The sequence below is a fragment of the Culex pipiens genome, chromosome 1 (assembly GCF_016801865.2).
Source record: "Culex pipiens pallens isolate TS chromosome 1, TS_CPP_V2, whole genome shotgun sequence".
NCBI classification, from domain to species: Eukaryota; Metazoa; Arthropoda; class Insecta; order Diptera; family Culicidae; genus Culex; species Culex pipiens.
In genome coordinates, this window is record NC_068937.1 from 103,856,913 (window position 1) to 103,884,130 (window position 27,218).

A 27,218-nucleotide genomic window follows, 5' to 3' on the forward strand; every position below is an offset into this window, starting at 1 on the left:
AAATTATAGCTACACGCCAAAGACACCTCCCTCAAACACTGACGCTGACCATTGATGGCTGCAGGCAGCACATCATGAAAGGGGCAATTAATCATCAATTAGGGTAACGCCACCGTTTTCATTTCCATCCCAACCCAACCGCCTTATTTACCCGTTGCCAAGTTTTCCCCCTGCTTCACACAGAACCCAAAAATAGTCCGTGTTTGTGTTAGTTTATCATCAGCGGTGTGCTCTCGTAACGCAACATCCATTTTCAGATATAAAATTGGTCGTTGGAAGTTATACTTTCACATAATTTCGCTGCCGGCCACACGTCAAAATCAACAATTTCATCAAAATGGCGCTTACGTCAACTGACAATTACAGCGAGGGCTTTGGGATAAAGGGATGAGAAATGGTCGGTGTGTACCGTTGCCACTTGTTTTCCGGCTGTCGCAGGATTTTGTAGCGTGCGGTGCTAACGACCTAGGGACGGGAGATTGAAGTAGGTGGTGGGCAGTAGCCTGTCCCATTTTGAGGTCATGTCGAGGAATTTCAGGTGCTCACTTCTTAAATGATAGATTATGATGTTAGGAACAATGTTTTCTTAGACAAGAAAAAATAATAAAATACTTTCTCGCACCCCCTAGTCGATTTACTGAAAAAAGTCACTTTTTTGAACAAATTTTCTAAAATCGCTTGGAATCAATACAAAAACTGTTTCGATCAGGTGTGTATTATCTTCAAACGATAGGTTTTTGTCCATAGATTAAGATGCACTATCAATATTGGACCAAAATTTAAGTTTTTGGACTCTCCCAGGCGGATTTGTGTCGAAAAAATCGCATTTTTTCGAAACTTTTTTCAGAAATGTTCATTTAATTTAGGGTAGCCTATTTTTCCCAGTAAAACCAATACATGCAGCTTGTAGGAAATTTCATGGCGAACATTTTTCCCTCTGAGAAAATGCAATTTCGACACTCCAGAGCCGAGATATTTGAGTTTTAGTGAGGAAAAAAGTGCCAATTTTCAAAATTTCTCAGAATTCAGAAGCAAGGCCTACTAATTACACGATGTAGCAAGCATATGTCTCAAAGGTCAAGGTATGCTTTTTTATAGTAATTTTGGCGGCTGAATCCAAATCTGAAATCAAATTTCGTGTAAACAGTGATGTTTTGGAGCTACACCCTTTTGGAATGTTATTTGCGTGTTTAAGAGGCAGTTTTTGTAAATATTACTCGGTTTGTTCTAGAGGTCGTATCGAGGTGCTCCGATTTGGATGAGATGAGATGAGATGAGGGAAGTGGGGTAAAACGGGCATTGAAGTTTGAAGTTTCCAAGGATTTCGAATATGACAAAATTGAGACTAAAAAGTGCCGCTATGGATGCTGTAGGGACAATAACTAACGTTGTAAAATGTTTTTTATAGAAAAATCGAAAAACTATGAGAAAAACTGCGATTGGCCAAAAAGTTATTACCGTAGGATTATAGTCCATGAAATTCCCTAACTTTTGAGCTAAAAGAGTATGGGTGTTGGAGGCTGTTGCAAAAAGATTTTGAGGTTTTAAAAAAATCCATTTTTAACAGTAATTTTTTTTTTTCATCATCCCGGTACGAGAATCGAACTCACGACCTCTGGATTGGAAACCCAGCACGCCGCTAGTCGAAACCCATCCCCTACCGGTCAGTATTCCCAGTGAGCATATTTACTCTTTTAAGGGATCTGACTTTGCCGAGCCAGACAGGAATCGAACCCATCACCTTCCGCTTACAAGGCGAAACCCGCAAAAGCTATGAGAAAAAGTTAAACTAATCCTGGATGTCTATGGCTCATTTTGAAGTGCTTCTAAAGACCTTTCGAATGCATCTAAGAGTGTTTTGAAATGATGAAGTTTTACTAAAATGCGACCAATTTTAAGATTTTTTATGTTTTTGGATCTCAAACTTCAATGCCCGTTTTACCCCACTTCCCTTTGTCGTAGAGGGCTCATATTTGGCATGAGTTCATCTCATGTATAGACAAACAAACGCTGAAAGTTTCATCCAAATCGGAGCACCTCGATACGACCTCTAGCACAAACCGAGTAATATTTACAAAAACTGCCTCTTAAACACGCAAATAACATTCCAAAAGGGTGTAGCTCCAAAACATCACTGTTTACACGAAATTTGATTTCAGATTTGGATTCAGCCGCCAAAATTACTATAAAAAAGCATACCTTGACCTTTGAGACATATGCTTGCTACATCGTGTAATTAGTAGGCCTTGCTTCTGAATTCTGAGAAATTTTGAAAATTGGCACTTTTTTCCTCACTAAAACTCAAATATCTCGGCTCTGGAGTGTCGAAATTGCATTTTCTCAGAGGGAAAAATGTTCGCCATGAAATTTCCTACAAGCTGCATGTATTGGTTTTACTGGGAAAAATAGGCTACCCTAAATTAAATGAACATTTCTGAAAAAAGTTTCGAAAAAATGCGATTTTTTCGACACAAATCCGCCTGGGAGAGTCCAAAAACTTAAATTTTGGTCCAATATTGATAGTGCATCTTAATCTATGGACAAAAACCTATCGTTTGAAGATAATACACACCTGATCGAAACAGTTTTTGTATTGATTCCAAGCGATTTTAGAAAATTTGTTCAAAAAAGTGACTTTTTTCAGTAAATCGACTAGGGGGTGCGAGAAAGTATTTTATTATTTTTTCTTGTCTAAGAAAACATTGTTCCTAACATCATAATCTATCATTTAAGAAGTGAGCACCTGAAATTCCTCGACATGACCTCAAAATGGGACAGGCTAGTGGGCAGTCACCCAGGTCATACTTCAATGGGTGGTAGGTGCTGTGTGGCATGCGATTGGTTATTTATTTTGTAGCGCACGCTTTCTCTCTCTCTTTTCTGTTTTGGACCTGCGTGTCCTTTCCCGTTAGCTCAGGTTCAGTTAACCCTCAGCCGCCCAAATTTCACTTTAATAGGAAGGCTCTCGTATCTTTGATTTTTATTTATAAGTATTACTAAAGAATTTCGGATCAATATTTACAGAAATATCCGCATTTAAAAAATGGCCCCATATTGATTCTTCATCGCCTGGAATTTTTACGGTTTGCTTACGGCTTACGTTCGTCTTGAGTTGAGTTGAGGGTTAACTGGTGCTGTGTACTGACGGAAAAGTGCGTGCGTCGTATATATAAAGCCCACTCGGCAGGGGGCGTGCAAGGGCAGCTAATAAATATGAGTTTGTGTGTGTGTCCTCGGCTTTGGACACACACGTGTTGTTCAGGGCACACTCAAGGTTATCCAAATATTGTGACTTCTAATAGTGGCTAATCGAGGTACATAAAGTCCTGTGTTTTTTTCTGAGAATTGTTTGCCTCATTGCAATGGGAACCCTATTAGAGCCATATTCCATGGAATTGTGTATAAAAAAATGATTTGATTTTTACTTAAAATTGCGAACTCACGGGTATTTTGCGTGACGTCGAACAGCTTCGCCACCAGGTACTTCCCGGTGGGCGGTCCCTTGACCAGGAACAGCGACCCGCGGTCGGCATGCGTCAGCAGGCTGACGTTGACTAGAATCTTGTGGCACAGCACGTCGATGTCCAACTCGTTGGCCACGTCCCGGATCAGCTCCATAAAGAGCTCGCCCTCGTCCAGGTCCGCCAGGTGGCTCCGGTTCGAGATGGAGCTGCGCGCGGTCGGCGAGCGACATTTCTGTAACAAAAATCGGGAAAGAAACGAAAATTGGATTAGTTCATCAAAACTTGCTAAAAACTTGTACTCTAGACGTTTAATTATGTCTGGGTGGAATATTTTATCGCCCTCCCCACTCCAAGCAACACTGGCAACCATGGGCGAAACGTGTCTGGAAATTTAAATTAAGGACTTGTTTCACAAATTAAGCCCATCACGAGCGACCTAGCCAGCAAAATATGACCTTCCCCCACTCCCAACCAGAATCCAACTACCCACAGCCTAATGGAACAACTCTTTCGCGCTGTTAAGTCATGATCTTGGGCATCATTAAAATGTGGCCCTGGACTCGGTAATAGGCACCACAGGACTTCCCAACTTCTGTTGTCAACCGCCCCCCTTTTCTCATCTGAGTAAACGATGATGACACCGGTTGTGCACGTGGCCGGAAGCAAGTTTCGCACGCAAAAGTTTCGCTCCCCATTCGGAGCTCTAAAAGCTACCACTACAACATGGTACGGGCAAAAGACAGGTTGGCAACCATTCGAACCTGGTAAACAGGTTGACCTTTACACTTTATGGTAATTGCTTCGTCTTTTCCTGTGGTCTTTGCATCTCGATTAACCTTTGACGTTCATTTGAGCAGTCCTTTTTGAGCAATGAGCAGAGCCGCGTTGGATAAATGTGCGACTTGTGCTGTAAAAAAAACTCACGACAAAAAAAATCTTGTTTTCTTTCATTTTCTTGCTTTTAACATTAAAATCGAGATCTTCGACCCCATTTTAGTCAAATTTGATTATTCGATTGCCTTTTGAATTAAAAATGCATTTTTCAATATTTTTTCACCGCCATTTTGGCCGTCATCTTGGATTTACAAATTCTTAATAATTTTAGAGTAGTTTATGGTTCAAACTTAAGCACGACAACCAAAAATAAGTCAGCAGAAAAAAATCGTGGTTCGATTATCCGAAGTTTTGATGCCTTCGGATAATCGAGTCTGAACTGATATCCAGCTAAGTGTAAAAGGAATGAGTTTAAAAAAATTGCATTATTTCTGGAAATGTTATGTGATATTATACCCTAAAATATGTAGCCCATCAGTATGGGAAACCTACTTGATCGAAATGTCAAGCTCATATATTCGTTTATTCTTCATCGGTCTGATGGCCGAGCGGGCTAAGGCGACAGCGCTTACTGATGGTACTGGGTTTTAAAACCGTCGGTTTCAACTTTTTTTTGTTTACAAAAATTGTACATGCAGTGTATAATATTAGGTGTCTTTTTTGACGAAGGTGAGTTGCATGCTATTGCATGCGATTTTTCCATCGGATTTTTTGTTGCGTTATTATTCTATACTCTAACAACGTGAACATTTTTTTTATTTACATCAAATATTCAATAAATAAAATTGTCTTAGTCAAGTTGAGTTAAAACAACCGTACCCTTCGATTGTCAAGGCGAACTTTAGCAATCAGTTTCGCAAACTAATTTTCATTTTCAATTTCAAAAAACGTAATGCAAAATAATTCTTTCCCTGTTCCTGAGGGGAACACCCGTGAAGAACATTCACAAAGCGGATTCAGTGACAGTTTATTAATCAACTTAATGTTAACATGTTAAGGTTAATGTTAACATTCCATAGGCTGTCTTCCTAAGCTGTCTTGATAAGGTCCAGTTTGTGACGATACACTACCTTTCCTTTATTAAGCAATCGAGTCCATAAGGCAAAAGATCACCAGTTGTGTTGGTCCGAGCCGGGATTTGAACCCAGATCTACCGCTTACGAGGCGGAAGCGTTACCACTGGGCTACGTGGCTCGGTCAAAAAACGTAACGAATCTAAACTGTTAAATTTGTCAAAATAAAAGCCAAACGACTCCGTCTGTTTTTGTTTTGCTTTTTTACATCAATAGAGATTTTTATTGTGTTGGCATCCAGGTAAAATTTTAAATTAAATTGAAACTAAACATTTAAATCTGTTTTACCCAAAACTACCTGAAATAAGATGACCTTTTAGAGAAATTACAAAAAAAATCTCAAAAAAATGTTTTTTTTTTCATAATATTATTTTTATTATGTCCTTTTCGGTGCTGGGACCTGGTTAGGACCGAGTCGGCTTTTGTCATTACATTTTACTTAAAGCTAAGAGTAATTACAGAGGATCTTGTGTGTAAATGTTAGTGGGAGGGGAGCCGATTACCCGCGGCCTACTCGGGGTTAGTAGGGAAGGGATTGATGTTAAAAGACAAGGCGTGGGAAGGGAAGGGGGATTGTGTAGGGGTCTTGCTAAAAAAAAAAATGTTCTAAATTGAATTTTAATGCACATTGGAATACATCTCAATGTGTGACCAATTTCCTATGCGAAAAGCAGATAATACTCGTACCTTCAATTTTAATTTGTTAGTCAAATTCTTGGGCGTTTTGAGGAGTTAAAACTCGGTCCTGGTTGAATTTTCAGGTATTTTGGTTCAGATTTTCCAAACAAATCGCTTTTGTTTAATTAAAATATTTATTGAGCCGTGCCTTTGCCGTATGGGCCACCATGGGTGGGTGATTAAGTGGTGGTCATTTGTCCATATAAGCCACTCAATAGGATGAACTGTTTCAAGGAACGAATTAACACCCGTGAGGTCTTTACTCATGCAAAATAGTACTTTCCTCACGTTTCTTTTAGGGAGGACTATCCCCTCGGCCTTTAACTTTGGGTGTAGTTATTTTTGTAAAAATCAGATTTAATGTGTTCAAATGTTATGTTTACGTCAAATGTACCACCCTAAGGTATCTGATACAGCTTTCAAGAAAAAAAAACCAATGTTTATAAATAAATAACTAAGTTTATAAGCTTTTTGACAAAATACATATTAATTTCAGGTAAAATTGTTAAAATGTCAAAATTTTGCCTAAAATTCGTTAAAACTAGTTTTGTTTATGAAATTATCGAATCACATTACACTACACCCAAAGTTAAAGGCCGAGGGGATAGTCGTCCCGAAAAGAAACGTGAGGAAAGTACTATTTTGCGTGAGTAAAGACCTCTCGCGTGTTCAATCGTTCATTGAAACAGTTCATCTTATTGTGTGGCTTATATGGACAAATGACCACCACTTAATCACCCACCCATGGTGGCCCATACGGCAAAGGCACGGTTCAATAAGCCGAAGGTCTTGGGTTCGAGTCTCGGTACCGTAACTTTTTTTGATAGATGAACTTTTTTGGAAAATGAACCTATGAGTAAAGTACTCTCGGTTATTTCGAGATTTATCCTCTCCGTCCGCACACAGTACCATTTTACTAGCGAACCGTGCTCTTTATCCTTTCGTATGCCGATGTCCAGTTCTGGGTGTAGTATTCGGTGCCCTCTCCCCTTGCCATACTTTCACACTTAGGAGACCCGGGAGGCGGAGTCTTGTCGCAAAAAGCACGATAAACGCCTGTGGATCCGTTGACGAAACCGGCATGGTTTAGGAGGGCCACATTATAAGGTGTTACGTCGATTCCGTTCCGGTCGGGTACATAAGTACCAGCAAGATGCCTGATTTGAGCTGGAATTGCTCTACAGTGCGTGGCCGAATGGTTACGCTGTCCGCTTTGTAAGCGGATGATTCTGGGTTCGATTCCCATCTGCTCCAACCTTCCATCGGATGAGGAAGTAAAATGTCGGTCCCGGCCTTGGTTGTTAGGCCGTTAAGTCATTCAGGTGTAGGAGTCGTCTCCATGCCATAAGTACAAACAACACACCAAACCAAGCCTACTCCGGTGGAATCGCTGGCGGCGGTTGGACTCGCAATCCAAAGGTCGTCAGTCCAAACACTGGGGTGGAAGGTTCCTTGGAGTAAAAAGAGGTTTGGGTGCTCTCCCCATTCAAGCCTTCGGACTCCTAGGTTCGAGCAGAAACTTGCAATAGAGACCACAAAAGACCCGGGGGTCGTTAATGTGGATGGTTTGATTTTTTTTTTTGCTCTACATTAAAGTTTACCACACTTGTAGCATTTTTCTACCTCGTGATTCGAACTCACGACTCTAGGATAAGCACCGAGGCTGGCCATCAGAGTTTTCAAATAAAATGTGTGAAACTATTTGCTTCGAAATCAGCTGCATTCTTCTGAAATATTTGCACGCTTCTAACACAGACTGAGTGTGAACGCCGGCGGGAAAATGTATCGTTCGGAATATCTTTAATCCTCTGTATAAAACCATATAGTATGTTATAACATGATGCTTGGAACGTGCGATACAATTCCACTAGAGGATCTAAAATATCAGCACGCAACTTATCATACGAGGAATATTATGAATGCTTGAGAAAATTGTTGGTCCCTTTTCAATTGAAGATCTTGTGACACCTCAAAATATCCATCCTTTTTCAACCGGCAACCGTAATTATGGCAATTTTTATTGAAAATAGATACTACCAATGAATCCCGTGACCACTTTCAAACCACCATCAATCACAATTTGCGGGATATCTAATCCGGCTTCTGATTATGAATTAATAATTGAGCAATCATCCATTCCGCGTAGCTCTGTGGTACTAGGAATAGCAAACCACAAAACCACACGTGCAGTGGTGTAGATTTTATCTGGCCAATCCTGGATAGGTGAATGAAAAATGCACCTGCGTCCTCCCGCACCCAACTCTCCCCTTCAACCTACTCCAACATCATGCAGCGAAATTCATCAAAAGTCCCACCACGCTGACGGTCGGACCTCAAACGGTGACAACGTCTGATGTGGTGGCCAGAATGCACATATGCTTTCCCCCCCCGCCGGGGACATTTGATTAAGCCCACTTGGCGACGAGGACATCCGCGTGGACATCGTCCGGCCTGAAGCGTCACAGCAAGGTTGATGATGGATGAACGTTGATGCTTCCGCGCGGGCACCACCCGCGTGTGATGTTTAATTGAAGGCCCATTTGTTGTGGTTTAACCTAGCTGCGTTTGAAAAGAGTTGAAAAATATGGTGTTTATGCTTTGAATGGAGCAATGAAGAGCAATTAATCATAAATGTTGAGTTTGATCAACTTTTAAAACATTTCAAAATAAGAAGAGCGAACTCAAAGATTTAAAGTTTCATGGAAACATAAAAAATAACCAAATTGTTGAACAAGATATGGCTAACCCAGATTGCCCGTAGTCTGTCCTTTTTTTCTTGGCACCCCATTGAAGGTCTAAAGTGCCAGAATGTTAAGGGTTGTTGAGAAACGCCCCGCAACCGTCGTCCTTGGTCACACTTGCAGGTAAACTTGTAGCGGTGTTATCATTAGGCCAACACCACCTTTCGTCGTCATCTACGATGGTCGTCCTCTCATCACTACCTTGTTCTTGTAGCCCTTTCTGTGGACATAGCTCTCGGAGAGGTTGGCTGACACCGAGCAGTGTGGAACTCAAATTTTAATGAGCGTAAGCGTTTAACTTTTATTATTAACGAAGATTTGCAGTTCATTGCAGTTGCTTTAAAGAACTAAATGTCAAAATGAACTAAACAGACAAAATATAAATATAAATTTGAGTCTCGGTAAAAACGTGGATTTTATAGAAATTTTATGCCCTTTCCGATGGCACATAGGATGACTTGTGAATCGTGGACCGGTTCGGATGCCAGCGGATTTTCCGACGACGTAATTCCGGTTTGGTACGAAATTCCAACGAAAAATCTATTCGTTTTATTCACGTTTTATTCAGTTTTTATTCATTCAGTTATCAATAAACAATTTGTTTTTCTTTTATACCTTAATAGAGTTTCAGAGTTCCTTTCAGCTATGAATTCACAAATTTACACTTAGTGATACTATTAGAACTAGCAAAAGGGATTAATCCAGAGTAGGAAAAATTTCAACAAAAAAAACTACTACAATTGTTATAGAAAGGGGGATAGAAAAAGGAAAACTTAAAAACTAGATCACAGGTGATTGATGTCTTTTGACGTCGAAGGCAACTCACGGGTGGTAGATGTATTTCATCATTAGCTCGCTAAGAGCCAGGAATTGTTCCGCCTTGTTCCGGCAGGTTCGAAAGCGGGTCATCATCTCACCAGCCAGGGAGAAGAACTCTGGCAAGGTGAATAGATTTTCGCCGGTGACGGCATCTTGTTCTGCCGCAGTGCCACTCCCAGCAGCAGTCACACTTGTGACGAGCGACCCCACCCTGGTGGAGCGTGGACGTGGAAAAATCCCCCTGTTTTGCCTGATGGGATTGGAAGTTTAAAGATAGTTCGAGGATCCGTCTGGTTCTTGTTCTATGTTTCGGCTGGGCCAGACAATGCCCAATGACCTCGGAATTTTGCCGCTAGGATCTCTGCCATTCTGAAATGGGTCATTGGAAGCAGCGCGAGGGCTGTCACCACCTAATACCCGGGACTGAGATAAGCTGTATTAGCATAACCCAAGTCTGATACAAATTATACTTTCCCATAATTTCGCTGCCGGCCAGCGGGTATTGGATTGGACCACACACACACACACACACATCCCGGGAATTTTGTCCCGGGAATTCTCGGGATTCACTACTTTTCTTTTTAAATTATTTTCAATTACTTTACCAATAATTTTACATTAAAGAGCAAAAATTCCCGAGTCAAGCGAATTGCCGGGAAAAGCAAAATTCAACTATCGATTTCCGGTAAATTGAACAACTCGAGAACTATTTCTTGTAATTGTAATCGAATTCATTCATTTTCAATTTTTAAATCAATAATTTTATTTTTCTTTTGACTTGTATTTAAAATGCTGTTAAAAACTGTACATTACATAGAGCGAGTTTTTCACCAATGTGAAACAGGTCGTATCGAGGTGCTCCGATTCGGATGAAACTTTCAGCGTTTGTTTGTCTATACATGAGATGAACTCATGCCAAATATGAGCCCTCTACGACAAAGGGAAGTGGGGTAAAACGGGCATTGAAGTTTGAGGTCCAAAAAACATAACAAAAATCTTAAAATTGCTCGCATTTCCGTAAAACTTCATCAATTCCAACTCTCTTAGATGCATTCGAAAGGTCTTTTGAAGCACACCATAGACATCCAGGATTGGTTTGACTTTTTCTCATAGCTTTTGCAAATTACTGTTAAAAATGGATTTTTTTAAAACCTTTATAACTTTTTGCAACAACGTCCAACACCTACACTCCCATAGGTCAAAAGTAAGGGAATTTCATGGACTATAAGCCTATGGAATTAACTTTCTGGCCAATCGCAGTTTTTCTTATAGTTTTACGATTTTTCTATGACAAACATTTTACTACGTTAGTTTTTGTCTTGTATGCCAAAAAGACGGCATTTTTTTGTCTCAACTTCGACATATTCGGAATCCTCGGGAAATTCCACGTAAGTTTGAAGTATTGGAGTTATGATTTTAAATTTAAAAATAATTAAAAGAACACATTTCTGGAAAAAAATTGATTTAATTTAACCTGTGATCAATACGTGAAATGCTGTATCAAGTAGGCGAATACCTGTTTTACCCTCAATCCGACAAAATGCTTAAAAATAGTTTAATTAATTCTAAATGACAGTTTTTTCATTCAAATTTACAACTCCAATACAAACATTCGCAATTCTACAAAAGTTAGCTTGACTAGTGTAATAATTAAAAATTCAATCCTTTAGCTACAAAATAACCAGTAAATAAGTAATTATGGAAAATGTTCGATTTTGTTTCTCAAAATTCAACAAAAAGATTAAAATGGGAAGAAGAGCCATTTAATATGGGCATCCTTCGAGCGAAAATGTATTTTTTGTTCATAATTACACATACATTTGTACATTTTTTACCAGATTCGGTAAAGTTTACCGAATTTTCAACTGCTTAGCAGTTCGGTAAACCGAAAATTACCGAATTCGGTAAAAGCACACCGAAATTCGTAAATGAAGTTCATAATTCGGTAAAAAAAATCTAAATAAAACTGATAAAAATACCAATTTTTGTTTTCTGATATTGATTTTGTTCTGACATAAAATCCAGAAATTTTCGGAAACTTTTCCAAATTTCTTGAAAATCGCTACAACTATCTCACCACAAAACAACCGTTCTTATCGGCCCACAACGTTCAACGCGTCACGCACGGTCAACCTCCTTGCGGGAAGCGAGATGTGGAAAATTGCGGCTGGCGAAGGCGAATTTCCTCGTCTGTTTGTGACGGCCCCCGGAAACCCGAGTTTGGCCACCACAAATTCCGCACACGATACCCACAAATCAGGCAATAGTTTGTGATTGAGGGGAAGAAGAGGTGATTGATGGTGATTCCGAACAGAGCAGGTCTCTGGTGGTGGTCGTCGACACGGGCATGTTTATATCAAGATCCACCGCAAAACGACCGACGACGTTGTTGTTCTTGTCGAGGCGCGCATAGTTTGTCACGGAATCGGGGTTTGGCAAGCACACACGTCACGCGTACATCGATGTAGGTTAAACTGTTTTCAGCCTCGAGTTTTTGTTTGTTTGATTACGGCCGTTGAACGTTGGATCAATAAAGTCGATTGAGACGTTCTGGGATGGATCGGCCAGCGATTGACGGTACGGGGAAAGTTGCTCTGAATAACATTCAACTGAAAATTTTATCAGCTTATTCACAAGCGCCCAAGGTGATGGTAATTTGGTTTCCTGAATTCATTCAACGCGTTCCACAGGCCGTGACACGCGATTTTCATTCACCATGAATGCTCATTGGGAGAGGAAGAAAAAAGCTACCTACCACGGCAAAGCCGTTTTTTCCATTAGCGTCACTTATTCATGGCTACATGCATCCTAGGGACAGGGAGTGGAGCACTGGAAAGCTTTTGAAGCGACAACAAACGTGAGCATAAAGAGGTGATTTTTTTCTACGGTATGGTCCACAGCCGGTAACCCGGACAGCGAGTGGCCTCGGACGACAAATCCACCGGGGGAGAGCATGTCATAAATCACGTGGTCCAGCTTTTTCGCCAATGTGACCACAGGTTGATTGGACACCAGAACGGAGGCAAAAAAATCTAGTTCGTTTAGTTTGGAAATACTTGACGTTGAAAGGATGCAATCGTAACAGTGTTTCAATAAAAACTTTCGATTCGACTGACTTAAGCTTACGGGGTACTTGAAATGTCCATACAGACGTCATAAAAGTCCTTCTCCATAAAATCTATCCACCAAACGGTTTCACCGATGCCAAAAATCCCATGCTGTGCAAACCGACATAGACATGAAATTTTACTGTCCGTACATCCCAGTCGGTTTTACCGGAAGCACGAAACTGATCTAAGCAAAACTAGAACCCAGTTAAACCCCGGTACCACTGCTGGACATGACGACACAGAGATGCATGTGAACTCAGCAGAAATAACCCCCTGAAGAGTAAAGCTCGTTCTCTATTGAGTGACTCGTTCTGGGAAATAATTTCAATATTTTCAAGCTCAGCAAAGAAAGGGGGGGGGGGGTTGGGAGGTGGTGTAGAAGCAATCAAATCCATGTGGTTCATGGGAAAATTTCAAACCGTCGTCAGCTGGAGAGCTGCTTTTCCCGGAAGCCTTTGAGAGCGTTTTCGAAAGGTGATGCTACGGGTCGAGAGCGTCCGTGGCTTTGATTTCGCTGGAACTGATGTTTGTGGAATTTGTTATTACTCATTGTGGGTGGCAAAGCATCCACTGGTCGGGTGAAAATTCCCTGATGGTTTGCAGCTAGAAGGAACTGGAGCTCACGAGGGGCTTACAATTTATCAGATGTTTTACAATTTAAATATTTCTATTCCACTTGTTTGCATGAATATTCCAAGGAATTTTAATCACTGTTGATTCTTTCATGTCTTCCGCAAAACTCAGGAAGCTTTGCATCAAATTAAATCTAAAATTTTGAATATTTGATTTTTCAGTCTTTGAAACGTTAAGAGCGAGTCCACGAACAGGGCATAACCCATTGTATGCTACGTTGTTTGGACCTCACCAATCGGCCTGAAATTTTCAGGGGTAGTTTGTACATATAAAACTAGCATCTAGCCAAAACATGAGCACTCTAGGTCAACGGGAAGTGGGGCAAATCGGGACACTAAGTTTGAAGGTCAAAAAACGTCAAACATCTTAAAAATGCTGTAACTTAGGCAAAATTCAATTCAATTTCAAACTTCAAAATGCATCTGTAAAGGCTTGAAATTGCAAGAAAATGCAGGGTAGAGCATCCAAATTCGTTATAATTAAAGGGAGTTATTGGAATTTTAGTGAAAAAATAGCAAAATTTTCAATCTCAAATAAAAATTGTTCCATGCAGATATCAACTCGGTTCGACCTGCAGCTTGAAGGAGACATTTGGGACTACCATCTGAGACTAAGAACGCTTTTAAATAGATACTTTTTCTTTTAGGGATTTTGTTGATCCCCCGAGAAAAATATTACAACCAAAAAAATCCCTGAAGGAAAAGTATCTATTTAAGTGTTCTCAGTCTTAGATGGTAGTCCCAAATGTCCCCTTCAAGCTGCAGGTCGAACCGAGTTGATACCGTTAAGTGAGATCCGGCCTGCAAAAAGTACATAAACATCACTTGAGTGGTCATTACTTGAGACAGGGTTGCCAGATCTTCAATCATTTGGGTTCATTGGAAAGGTATTTTAATTACCGTAAACCGGGGTGACTTTGATTGGATTTCAATTTGTTTTTAGAATATTTCCAACAGTTAAGGTTTTTCTCAACATTATTATTTTTAAAACATGTACTGGGATAGGCCACACAAAGTCCATGCACTATTTCGGAAAAAAAGTTTTTTCAATAATGTTTAGAAAAATAGTTACGTTAAAAATTCTTAGTTTCAATTCCGGGGTGACTTTGATAGTCATAGTTTTTCTTGTAAAAATCATATTTAAGATGTTCAAACTTTATTTGTACGCTAAATGTACCATCACTAAAGTAGCTGATATAGTTTTTAAGAAAAAAAAATCAATGTTTATATTTAGTTAACTAAGTGTATTAGCTTTTTAGAAAAATACATATAAATTTTAGATAAAATTGTTAAAAAGTCGAATTTTTTTCTGAAATTTGTTAAAACTAGTTTTGTTTGTAAAATTATCGATTTATATTGCATTTAATCCCGAGCAGGGGTAAATAACACGGGAATACCAAATTTTGGTATTACTTGGGCAAATAACAGGGACCAAAATGTGCCCTTGGTTGCCCAGTAATAGATGGTAAAATACCATGAAATCATACCATAGTCTTGTATGTGGAAGGGCACAACAATACCAAACCATGTTATTCCAAGGGTAAAATAATACCTCAAAATAAAACCATTTCAATACCAAGTTGAGGTCTTCTGGATTTTTGAACATTGCTTGAATACTAAAACTTGGTATTGCCATGGTTTTTATTTTTAGGTATTCCCGCGCCCTTGGAAAATCAGATTTTGGTATTCCTGTGGTCTTCCACATACATGATTTTGGTATGATTTCATGGTATTTTACCATCTATTACTGGGCAACCAAGAGCACATTTTGGTCGCTGGTATTTGCACAAGAAATACCAAAATTTGGTATTTTCATACCATTTTTAGTGCAACAGTTGCAGTAAGTGAAAAAAACGGAAATGATCCATATGCAACAGCCAAATCTACTCACCTTATGATTCCATGTTGTTCTTAGTGATATTCTTCACCACATCGAATGCATTTGTCGTTGCTGAACGGCCTGTGCTTGAAGTTTTTGAAGATTCTAAAAAATAACAAGATTGAAAAATGAATTATTAAAATGAAACTGGATTGAAATTCACCAAAATTCAATAATATGTCGAATAACTCGTTTTTCAAAGTATTTGGTTATCCCAACTTAGAGTTATTTCAACGTTTTAAAAAAAAATCTTAGTGGGTATATAAAAAAAAATTAAAATCAGCTTTAACATTTTTGGGTTTCAAGTCATTTTAGCGCAAAATAAATTATCTCATCAAATTTTATTAAAAAATCCCATAGTTTCAAAGGAATTTGATGAAACCTTTCAATACCAAAATAATACCAAAATACCAAATTTTTCCACAATTTCAAGTCATTTCTTTAGGGGGTATATCAAAAATGTTTGAAATCAAGTTTGAAATTTCCGGTTTTCAATGAAAGCATTCACTTTGAGACATCATTTTAGCGCAAAATTAATTATTTTGTCAAAATTGGTCAAAATTTTCCCATAGTTTCAGAGGAATTTGATAAAACACTTTAATACCAAAATAATACCAAAATGTGCCATCCTGACTTAAAAATTTTTCCACAATTTCAAGTCATTTCTTTAGGGGGTATATCAAAAATGTTTAAAATCAAGTTTGAAATTTACTGTTTTCAATGAAAGCATTCGCTTTGAGACATCATTTTAGCGCAAAATTAATTATTTTGTCAAAATTGGTCAAAATTTTCCCATGGTTTCAGAGGAATTTGATAAAATACTGTAATACCAAAAGAATACCAAAATGTGGTGTTCGACCATTGACAAATTCTGCAATTTTGCAATATCAAAACAATACCTTAAATTGGTATGATAGCACATTTTGCTCTTGCATAATCCTTAAGACAAATTTTAAAGGGTCCAGGAATACCAAAATTTGGTATTGATACCAGAGAATGGTATTATTACGCATTTTCCTTGTTATTTACCCATGCTCGGGATACTGAATTCGAAGCACAAATCACAAGTTTTCACATTTTACATGAAATTTGTCCAACTGAAATTGCCTATAAATTTGGAGATTTTTTTAAATTGTGTTTCAAAAACACATATTATTTATTATTTACAAACTTTTTTAACCTTCCCCTAATGGAAAATTGTCCAAAGAATCCGAAAATGCATTCCGTTTTCCGATTAAAAATCATGTTCATTGAGAAAATCATGACACTTTGAGAAGTTTAAATAATGACTTTCATCAACATTTGCTTAACTATAGTTAACTAACTTTTTGAACTTGTCAAAATTTAATGAAAAGTTCTTCTTGAGGTACTTTGAACACTTCTCTACCACGGTCAGTATGTTTCAAAACCATTCCTTACGTATTTTAATTGACTCTTCATTTTGCGAAAAACTCGCAAACCTATCAAAGTCACCCCGTTTTACGGTATTTAGACGATTAACTTTACGACAACAATAGGTTTAACGTGAAAAAATTAAAATTTTAGGATGGATTTCACTTAATATTGTGTGCTTTTTTCGTCGTAAACGATAGCTCAAAAAAAAATCATGTCAATCTTTGTTAATTTGATAAAATAACTCTTTCAACACCAAAATGTTGGTATGCATGTGGTATTCGAACTTCGTTCTAAAATCCTTTTAATATTGGATTTGTGTTGAATCCTTTCTCGTTCTGGTTTAGTTTGTTTCTCTTTCATTGAATTTCCTAATATTTTTGCCTGCAGCTAAAACATGTTGATGCAGCAGCAGCTCGATTTCAACAAGCGTTGATAGCTCAATTGGTAAACGGGTAGCTAAAATGGTGTCTGCACCTTACCTGTCATGAGTTCGATTCCAGTATTCCTCTAGTTTTCTTTACCTGTTTTTTTTGGCTCTCTAAGCAAGACTTCGTTTTCCTGCCTGTTCGAAGGATTTAAATATAGCATCAAAATTCTACCCATTTCTCATTGCAATCCCATTAGCCAAATTGAATTCCCGCTGTAATCTTATAGAGAATTCTCATTGTTTTTTGTGCAATGAGAATTTTATTTACCGTAAACTGGGGTGACATTGATAGCCCGGGGTGACTTTGATAGTTTTTTTCAAATACCCGTCAAATTAATATCTAAACATTTTGGAGAATTTTAAGTATGTAAGCATTAAGGGATAGCTTATTATCGAACATATATGCAAAAATGTGACTGTTACTTTGGATTTCTCAAAATTAGTGGCCAAATCAAATTTCTATCAATGTCACCCCTGGCTATCAAAGTCACCCCAGTTTACGGTACCCGGAAAGTTGTTATTTGTCTGGTATTCATTTGCCCTTGTAATGGCACGTTTTGGTATTGCTTTGGTCTTCCCCATACAGTTTTTTGGTATGATTTCATGGTATTATACCATCTATTACTGGGCAACCAAGGGCACATTTTGGTATTTGTTATTATGCCAAGTAATACCAAAATATGGTATTCCCGTGTTATTTACCCCTTCTCGGGAAATGCAACCGGTTTTAAATTTTTTCAATTCTTTTTTAACAAACGGTGCACAAAGCACACTAGCACAACTGCCGAAAGCCAACCACCAGGTCTTATGTGGTCTCTATGGCAAGTTTCTGTTCGAATCTTGGAGTCCAAAGGCTTGATTGGGGAGAGCACCCAAACCTCTTTCTACTCCAAGGAACCTTCCACCCCAGGGCTCGAACTGTCGACCCTTGGATTGCGAATCCAACCGCCACCAGCGATTCCATCAGAGCAGGCTTGGTTTGGTGTGTTGTTTGTAAAAAATCTGCTAAATAACCCATTAAATCCTAAACCCTTTCAAATCCCATAAATCAAAACCTCAGTCATAACTTTAAACTTTCTAATCTAATCTAATCTAATCTAATCTAACCCTATCGCAGCCAGTCTTTCGAGGGCATCCTGGAGAATGCCTTAGGTTGATTAACGCCTAGCATCTTCTTGTCTTTATTAACATTTGCAGTGCCCCATTGCATTAAATTGCATTGAAACATCGTAAACGTTAAAGCGGCCAGGCCAACTGCGTAAAGTTTACCGCAAAGATGATTCGTTGAATTGGATTGAATTTGAGCATAAATGATCAAACAACAACACAGTTCTGAATCTACAGGGGAGGAAGAAACGTGGGGATCTCCCGCTCACGTTCCTGTTTGTTTAGGCAATGAATCGTTGGGAGCACCATGCTAAGAAGTTTTGGTGCTCCGGGACCCTCATGGATGGGACATCGTATTTCCACGAATGCCCTGGACACTATATGCCGTGGTTATAGCGCCACAACTCGCTCACTGTTGGTAGATTAGATAATATTAATTAAAAAGTAATGACATAGATCACCAATATCTGGTGAGTATATAAAATTAAAAAGCTAAACTTTTTTTTTGCTCAATTGTGTGCACGTGTAATCATTCTATATTGCAAAAAATAATCAGACTCACCTTTAAGAAAACTGTTGAGTTTAAACATCTGAAAAGGAAATACCTGAGAAGGAACACAACCCTCTTGATCCCCTACCGTTCAGATTCCAGTGTAGAAGAGACACTGTCGCAATCTCTCCATCCAGTGCCAGCAGGCACCTACTGTCGTGTAAGTCTTGTGGACCAGGGGACGGCACGCCTTCAAGTTCCGGAGGTCATTCAGCAGGGCCTGCAGCTCGGTCAACTTGGTGCCATTCTCCATCACATCCAGATGGGCGTAAAACTCTTCCGCGTTGACGATGGTCGTCGGATTCATGTGCACCACGGAACCAACTTTGGGCTCGTTCCTAGTGAAGCGTCTGGTCGCGGGTTCACCCGTCCGGATCTTTGGCCACGAGCAGGAGCTTGCCGCGCGAAACCTTAAAGCAACCCTCTAGCGCCGATTCGTAGTGCGAACAAATCCGGAACGCAACCCATCGTGGCCTTCATGGCGTTCGTCATGCCAGCGGTTCCTCGTACAGCACGTCCAACTGCTTCTGAGTCAGTGTTTTCACCAAGATCCTATACTCCCTAATTCACTTCTCCGTGCCTCTTTCGCGCCACTGACCTGCCCACTGGGCCACTGGCCTAATCAAAAATGTTCGCGTTGATCCAAAAACTTGAGAAAACCTTTTTTCCTTAAAACTCATCGTAGAAAAAAACGACAGCAGAAAAAACACGTCCCCTCAGTCATAACTTTAAACTTTGGCCATAAACCGTTCAATATCTATGCACGAATTAGTCCCACACATTGCCCACAAAACATGTCAGATTTCTCATCTGTTAACGATAGCAAAACTTTGGAAATAAATTAAATTAAATTATTACACTTGAGGTACTCCATTCACCAAGGCCGGCGATCCCCTCCCGGGAATGACGACTCCAAGGACGATTCGCCTTTTCACAGCGGGCTTGCGTTAAACGATTTCAGCGCGCACCAAAATGGCCAAAGTTTCCGCGTCCGCTCCCTTTCCATCGCTAGTGTTTGCTCAGAACCGGTCACCGAGCGACGTTTAGTCCTCCGCCAATATTTATGTGTACAGTAGAGACAGAGAATTGCTTTACGAAGGGATTTGGACCAAATGAGCATCACCCACGTGATTACTTTGGTCTGTAGGAAAGAGTTGTTAACTTTGAAAATCTGTTGGTGAGTTGTTCTCAAATTTGTTTTCTCTATTTGCTGTGAAATTTCAGAGAAAAAAACAACCCTCCCCTAAACTATGTCCCACACGCTCACAAAGCGTGAAGGGACCAACTTTTTACGAATTAATCAAACTTTTTTTTGCCCATTCTTTTTCGCACGCTCCAAGGCCTTCGAAGCCATTTCGTTCGAAACCATTCCGGATGGTGTCTCGGATCATTGGCCCGTGGTGGAGGCCCAGGAAGTAGTCGGCCTCCGGCAGCAATTTCGGGGCGTTCCTTCTGGCAGGATCCACCGTGGAAAAACATGAGCAAAAAATAATAATATCTTAACGAGATTACGGTCCGCATGAAAGGCCCGGCGCAAACGCCTAATCCTCTTATTATGGGAGTTTTAATGTATATTCACCGCCGAGGTTGGTCCACGTGTCCTGCTAGCTTATTGCGGGGGGGGGGGGGAGAGAACCGACATAATACCATGAACCAGTCTTAATTGTGTGGGTGTGTTGCTGAAGGTAATGGTTTCGGCAGTTAAGTGGTTTACCTTTGACGTGGTGAAAATTTTAAATGCTAGTGCGGCAAAATGATTTGAGGATTGCTTTAACTTTTGACTTTTTTTTATTCTTTTTCTAACAGGAAATTGGGAACCATTATGAATCATCCTGAACAGCCACTTGAGTCGAGATTTACTGATTGAAACTGTTCTCGCAATCTTAGTCGGAATTCATTGCATAGGTGGTGTTTCAGTGATTGTCCACGTTTAACACAAAAAATATTTGTTTTGTATGGAAATTGTCCACGAGCGGGGAAGGGGGGGGGGGGCAGAGATTTCAAAAAAATGTCCACGTGGTTTATGGATGGTCCCTTTTCAGTGATATTGAGATACTTTTTGAGGCTAGATCTCAATTGAACTAAGATGATTTTATACTAAAAACCCAGTTTGCTGCACATGTACACGGAGAAAAAAGAGTTCCGAAAGTCGTGAACAAGCGTCCATGAAAATAGGAACCACGAACAAAGTGTTCAAATTCCATGGTACGTTTTTCAAAAACGTATCATGAGATTTGAACACTTTGTTCGTGGTTCCCAATTTCATGAACGCTTGTTCACGATTTTGGGAACTCTTTTTTCTACGTGTAGCGGACCTAATATCATGCGTAAAACAACGACACCCAAGTAACCGGGAAGCACTAAATAGCGGCATTAAATCAGCATTATATTGGCATTTAAAACCAGCAAACAATGCTTCAAAACATTAAAACAGCACTTTTCCCTTGAGCAATATTTCAAGTGGCGCACAGTGATGCCGATTTAATGCTTCACCGAAAGCTTGAATAAACTGCTTTATCGACGTCAAGGCTATGTGTGAGTGTGACGCTTTGATGTTATTATAGCATATTTTTCGACGATCTCCAGGATGCAAGCAAGCCAACGGATGTAATCTGAAATGATTGTTTGTTTTGAAAGTTTTAAGCGATGTGGTTGATGCATCGAACATTAATGAAGACTTTCTTTCTCGTGTTTCAAGTTTCTGGTGTATGAGAAAACCTGCTGTTCTTCCGTTGGACGGAAATTACTGTCGAGTCACCCCAGCCGATTGCGGCCAGCCAGCCAATTGCAGTACAATCAACTACCTATGGCCCGGGGTCAATAGGGACAATCACTGGCTAACGAATTCTAGAGCAGTTCGTCTAAGGGGAACTGCATTTCCGAGGTGTTATTGGTCCATGGTTGTCAAGGTTTCATGAAGTGTATCAGACTTCCGAAAGGCGGCAGCTTTTTGCTTGTGAGAAAAGTCGTTCAATTTACCATTGAACTTTTTGATAATGTCCTTTGTGCTAATGTTTTGCAAAATTGAACAAAATTACAGGCTGCAGTTTTTAATAAAATAATAAAAAAAAACTGAAAGAAACATTTTAATCAGTGAGATTTGAACCCAGTTTACGCAAAATTAACCATCTACAACCCAATCCCGCCTTTAGACGGGCTTCGATTTAAAAATCGACAAAAATACATTTTTCAACCAATTTTTGATCTTTGAAAAGCATTGGAAAGAAAAACTCTTCAAATTTCACAACATGTGACTTTGTCAATGTTTTTAAAAAAAAAAAATTTGAGGGGTCAACTTTGGCTGTGTTTTTTACTAAAATTTCCTATATTTTCAGTAAAGTATGCAGTGTGATGAAATCACCACCAGAAGGTTCCCTAACCTGTCAAGTTTAAAGAAGGCATTCCAGAAGGTCATAAACCTGTCGAGTGCATTATGTTGTGTACCTTCTATGTTAGAGCTCTTATCTGAAACAGGTTCATTCCCCCTTATTAGGCATATGCTCATGCGCCTTATGCGCATGTGCCTTATGCTAATAGTTGATCAAATAACCAGAGAGTTAAGACCAGTCGCGTTCCTAACACTGTTTGGAACGCGTATAAATAGGTAGGAATAAGAAAATAAAGTCAGTCTAAGTCCAAGTTGAGCCACGTCTACATCAATTCTATATCACAGCCGTATAGGGCTGGCCACGCCGGTCGGCCCTAGCCTCCACAGCAGTAATCTTTGTAGTGTCCTAGATTATGCCTCTACGCAGTTATGTTTAAACATCAAAATTTTGGTAATTGTCTGCTCTACAACTTTGTAGAACATTATTACACTCTAAAAAATATCCCTGCAAAGTTAGAAAAAATACGAAATTTTAAAATGAAATTTTTTTTTCTAAATGAAAAAATGACCCTTCTGGGTCAATATAGATTCGAAAATTTCCCTTGAAATGACATGTTCCAAAAAATTTTACAGTCGAGTCATGGAAAATGGGATAATTTTTAAAACTTGTTTAGTGTTTTTTCGATGAAAAATACGTTTTTTCAGAATTCTGAGTACGCCATCAAATCGGGCGTCTAATTTTACATAAAAGTCCCTTTGACACCAAATTTCTATCTCATCACCGTTTCAGGCTGCAAATTATTGAAAAACACCTCTTTTTTCGCATGTTCAAAAATGGAAGGGGTCGTACCGCCCCTCCGTCACGAGATATCAAAAAACGGACCTCGAATTCGTGATCAGGGACAAAAGTTACCCCTTAGGACAAAGTTTCACACAAATCGAAGAGGGGTCGGGGCAACTTTTCCCGATTTCGTGTGAGTTGGTAGAGAATTACCCTCCTATATTTTCAGTAAAAAGAAGTATGCAGTAATTTTTGTAGTGTCCTATAATATGCCTCTACGCATTTATGTTTAAACATCAAAATTTGTGTAATTGTCTGCTCTACCACTTTGTACAACATTATTACACTCTAAAAAATATCCCTGCAAAGTTAGAAAAAATACGAAATTTTAAAATCAAAAATTTTGTTCTAAATGAAAAAATGGCCCTTCTGGGTCAATATAGATTCGAAAAGTACATTCAATTTCCCTTAAAATGACATGTTCCAAAAAAATTTACAGTCGAGTCATGGAAAATGGGATAATTTTTAAAACTTTTTTAGTGTTTTTTTCGATGAAAAATACGTTTTTTTCGGAATTCTGAGTACGCCATTAAATCGGTCGTTCAATTTTACATAAAAGTCTCTTTGACACCAAATTTCTATCTCATCACCGTTTCAGGCTGCAAATTATTGAAAAACACCTATTTTTTCGCAGTTTCAAAAATGAAAGGGGTCGTACCGCCCCTCCGTCACGAGATATCGAAAAACGGACCTCGGATTCGTGATCAGGGACAAAAGTTACCCCTTAGGACAAAGTTTCACGCAAATCGAAGAGGGGTCGGGGCAACTGCTGTGTGAGTTGGCGAAGAATTACCCTACTTCAATGAAATACTTGTGGTTTCTTAGGCATCGCCTAACCTAGTTTATAGACGATAGGCGCATTGAAATTGATTTCAGTAAATGCTTCAGTTTCATCAAGGTATGATAGATTGGAGCTCCCTAAACGCTACACAGCAAAAAAAATGTGTAAATTTGGTAGGTGTAAAATTGGAAGGCTTAATATTACCTCTTTTATGATGAAATTGTACATCAGTTTAGACTGAAATTGACCCATTTTAAGAAAGAAAATTACAAATTACTTTTAAGATGTACTCATTTCCAGATGTAATAGGGTATTTGTCCCTATTTCGGGCCTACTAAGCAGAGCGTACTTTTAATTTGATGTATGCTCAAAGGCTGCTATAGGCAACCTAGCTTATACTATATGAATAAGTTGGTTTGTTAATGCTAATGCTCGTACTTAATCACATATTTGATAAAAATATCATTTATCGCTGTTTAAGCCCGAAAAACAAAAACATTTTTTGTCCCTATTTTGGGTCTATTGCTTCTAGGATCCGACCTTCAATGTGCATATTTTCGACCTACCTTCTGATTGGTTGAAATCTCGAAGCACGTGGCGAGAATTTTTGACGTACGGCTCAGCCCCAGCTCGTACAGTACAGCCGCACAAGTTCGGTCGACAAAAATGCTAAATAATTGTGATGTTTTAAGCCACAAATCAACATTAGAATGATTGATTTCACCTGCATTACGTGCATAATAAGCATGAACATCATTTATATCATTCATTTAAGAGTTTAAACATAATTAAACATTTATTGCGTAGCCAAACAGCAAGCCCGTAATATGCAAGAAAGACTGTAACATTCGAGAAGCGCACACACACTGGCACAGTTTGTAGAGTTGTCACATGCACCGAAAATATATCCATTTCTTAGCGATATGGACCAAGCAACTTTTATCAGTTTTTTGATTGATTTGGTGGCAGTTTAGTGATTGTTTTTGCAATGGAGCAATTCTCTACGAAATCGGTCTTTTTTCTTCAATTTTTATTTTTGTATTTTTTAATTCGACTGAAACGTTTTTGGTGCCTTCGGTATGCCCAAAGAAGCCATTTTGCATCATTAGTTTGTCCATATAATTTTCCATACAAATTTGGCAGCTGTCCATATAAAAATGATGTATGAAAATTCAAAAATCTGTATCTTTTGAAGGAATTTTTTGATCGATTTGGTGTCTTCGGCAAAGTTGTAGGTATGGATATGGACTACACTGAAAAAAAATAATACACGGTAAAAAAAATTTGGTGATTTTTTATTTAACTTTTTATCACTAAAACTTGATTTACAAAAAAACACTATTTTTAATTTTTTTTATTTTTTGATATGTTTTAGAGGACATAAAATGCCAACTTTTCAGAAATTTCCAAGTTGTGCAAAAAATCATTGACCGAGTTATGATTTTTTTAATCAATACTGATTTTTTCAAAAAATCGAAATTTTGGTCGTAAAAATTTTTCAACTTCATTTTTCGATGTAAAATCAAATTTGCAATCAAAAAGTACTTTAGTGAAATTTTGATAAAGTGCACCGTTTTCAAGTTATAGCCATATTTAAGTGACTTTTTTGAAAGTAGTCACAGTTTTTCATTTTTTTAAATTAGTGCACATGTTTGCCCAGTTTTGAAAAAAATATTTTTGAAAAGCTGAGAAAATTCTCTATATTTTGCTTCTTCGGACTTTGTTGATACGATCTTTAGTTGCTGAGATATTGCAATGCATAGGTTTAAAAACAGGAAAATTGTTGTTTTCTTAGTCTTACCCAATCAACCCACCATTTTCTATTGTCAATATCTCAGCAACTAATGGTCCAATTTTCAATGTTAATATATGAAACATTTGTGAAATTTTCCTATCTTTTCGAAAAAAATATTTTCAAAATTTTCAAATCAAGACTAACATTTCAAAAAGACCAAACATTCAATATTACGCCCTTTTGATATGTTAATCTTTATTTAAATATTTGAAAATATTTTTTTCGAAATGATCGGAAAATTTCACGAATGTTTCATATTTTAACATTGTAAATCGGACCATTAGTTGCTGAGATATCGACATTAGAAAATGGTGGGTTGTTTGGTTGAGACTTAGAAAACATCAATTTTCCTGTTTTTAAACCTTTGCATGGCAATATCTCAGCAACTAAGGGTCTTATCAACAAAGTCTAAAAAAGCAAAATATAGAGAATTTTCTCAGCTTTTCAAAAATATTTTTTTCAAAACTGGAAAAACTGCGTCTATTTTCAAAAAAGTCACTTAAATATGGCTATAACTTGAAAACGGTGCACTTTATCAAAATTTCACTAAAGTACTTTTTGATTGCAAATTTGATTTTACATCGAAAAATGAAGTTGAAATATTTTTACGACCAAAATTTCGATTTTTTGAAAAAATCAGTATTGATTAAAAAATTCATAACTCCGTCAATGATTTTTTGCACATTTTTGAAATTTCTGAAAAGTTGGCATTTTATGTCCTCTAAAACATATCAAAAAATAAAAAAAATTAAAGATAGTGTTTTTTTGTAAATCAAGTTTTAGTGATAAAAAGTTAAATAAAAAAATCACCAATTTTTTTTACCGTGTATTATTTTTTTTCAGTGTGGTCCATATCCATACCTACAACTTTGCCGAAGACACCAAATCGATCAAAAAATTCCTTCAAAAGATACAGATTTTTGAATTTTCATACATCATTTTTGTATGGACAGCTGCCAAATTTGTATGGAAAATTATATGGACAAACTAATGATGCAAAATGGCTTCTTTGGGCATACCGAAGGCACCAAAAAAGTTTCAGTCGGATTAAAAAATACAAAAAAATCGAATGACCGAAATCCTAGAGAACTGCTCAATGGGATTGTGCAACCCACCAATAAAAACACATTGCCGGTGGTTGGAGATTCGGGGGACGGCTCTCATTCATGTGCTGAGCGATGAAAACCGTGACGCTGAGTGTTAACAAGCGGTAAGCAAAAGTGGTGAAATTTTTGGACCTAATGCTTTATTTCTAATTTAGGAGGAAAAAGTTAATGATCCTTGCCTACCAAAATGAAGATAATGACTGCATGTATCTTTCTCAAGTGGCAGATTCCTGCCAGGTTTGGCAAAATGCACAATTTCTTTGAATTAGGTTTGGTAGACCCAAAATAGGTACTAGGCCCAAAATAGGGACAAATACCTTATTTCTATGATTTTTTTACTGTGTAGGGTGCCCACAATATGGGACTTTTTTCAAAACCTCCACAAGCTGATTAGCCTTGAGCCGTTTTAGGACTCTGGGCCAAATATGAGCAAACTCGGTCCACATTTACTCATGATACTCGAAGGTGAAGTTTGTACGAAGAAAATAAAAATAAAACATGAGAAACACTATTTTCTTACAGTTTGGTCTGGACAATGCGCTATTTCCATCCAATTATTCAAAGATTCAAAAAATTTAACTAGAAATTTAATACTCTACAACTTTGTACAAAAATATTTTTTTCACCTACTTCAGGCTTGGTTATTTATGGGTTAATG

General features: G+C 38.3%; 1 protein-coding gene across 1 annotated transcript in view; it reads right to left on the reverse strand.

The window, feature by feature from the left end:
* The window catches only part of LOC120425982 (cGMP-specific 3',5'-cyclic phosphodiesterase-like), a 101,541-nt gene extending 82,525 nt beyond the window's left edge, over nt 1–19,016 (reverse strand). The window contains exons 1-4 of the mRNA XM_039590636.1: nt 18,864–19,016; nt 13,585–13,592; nt 9,617–9,820; nt 3,444–3,847 (exon numbers count right to left, since the gene is read on the reverse strand). Coding sequence (XP_039446570.1) covers nt 3,444–3,847; nt 9,617–9,820; nt 13,585–13,592; nt 18,864–19,016 — 769 coding nt within the window. The remainder of the gene's footprint in view (nt 1–3,443; nt 3,848–9,616; nt 9,821–13,584; nt 13,593–18,863) is intronic.
* Between the last annotated feature and the right edge of the window lie 8,202 nt (nt 19,017–27,218).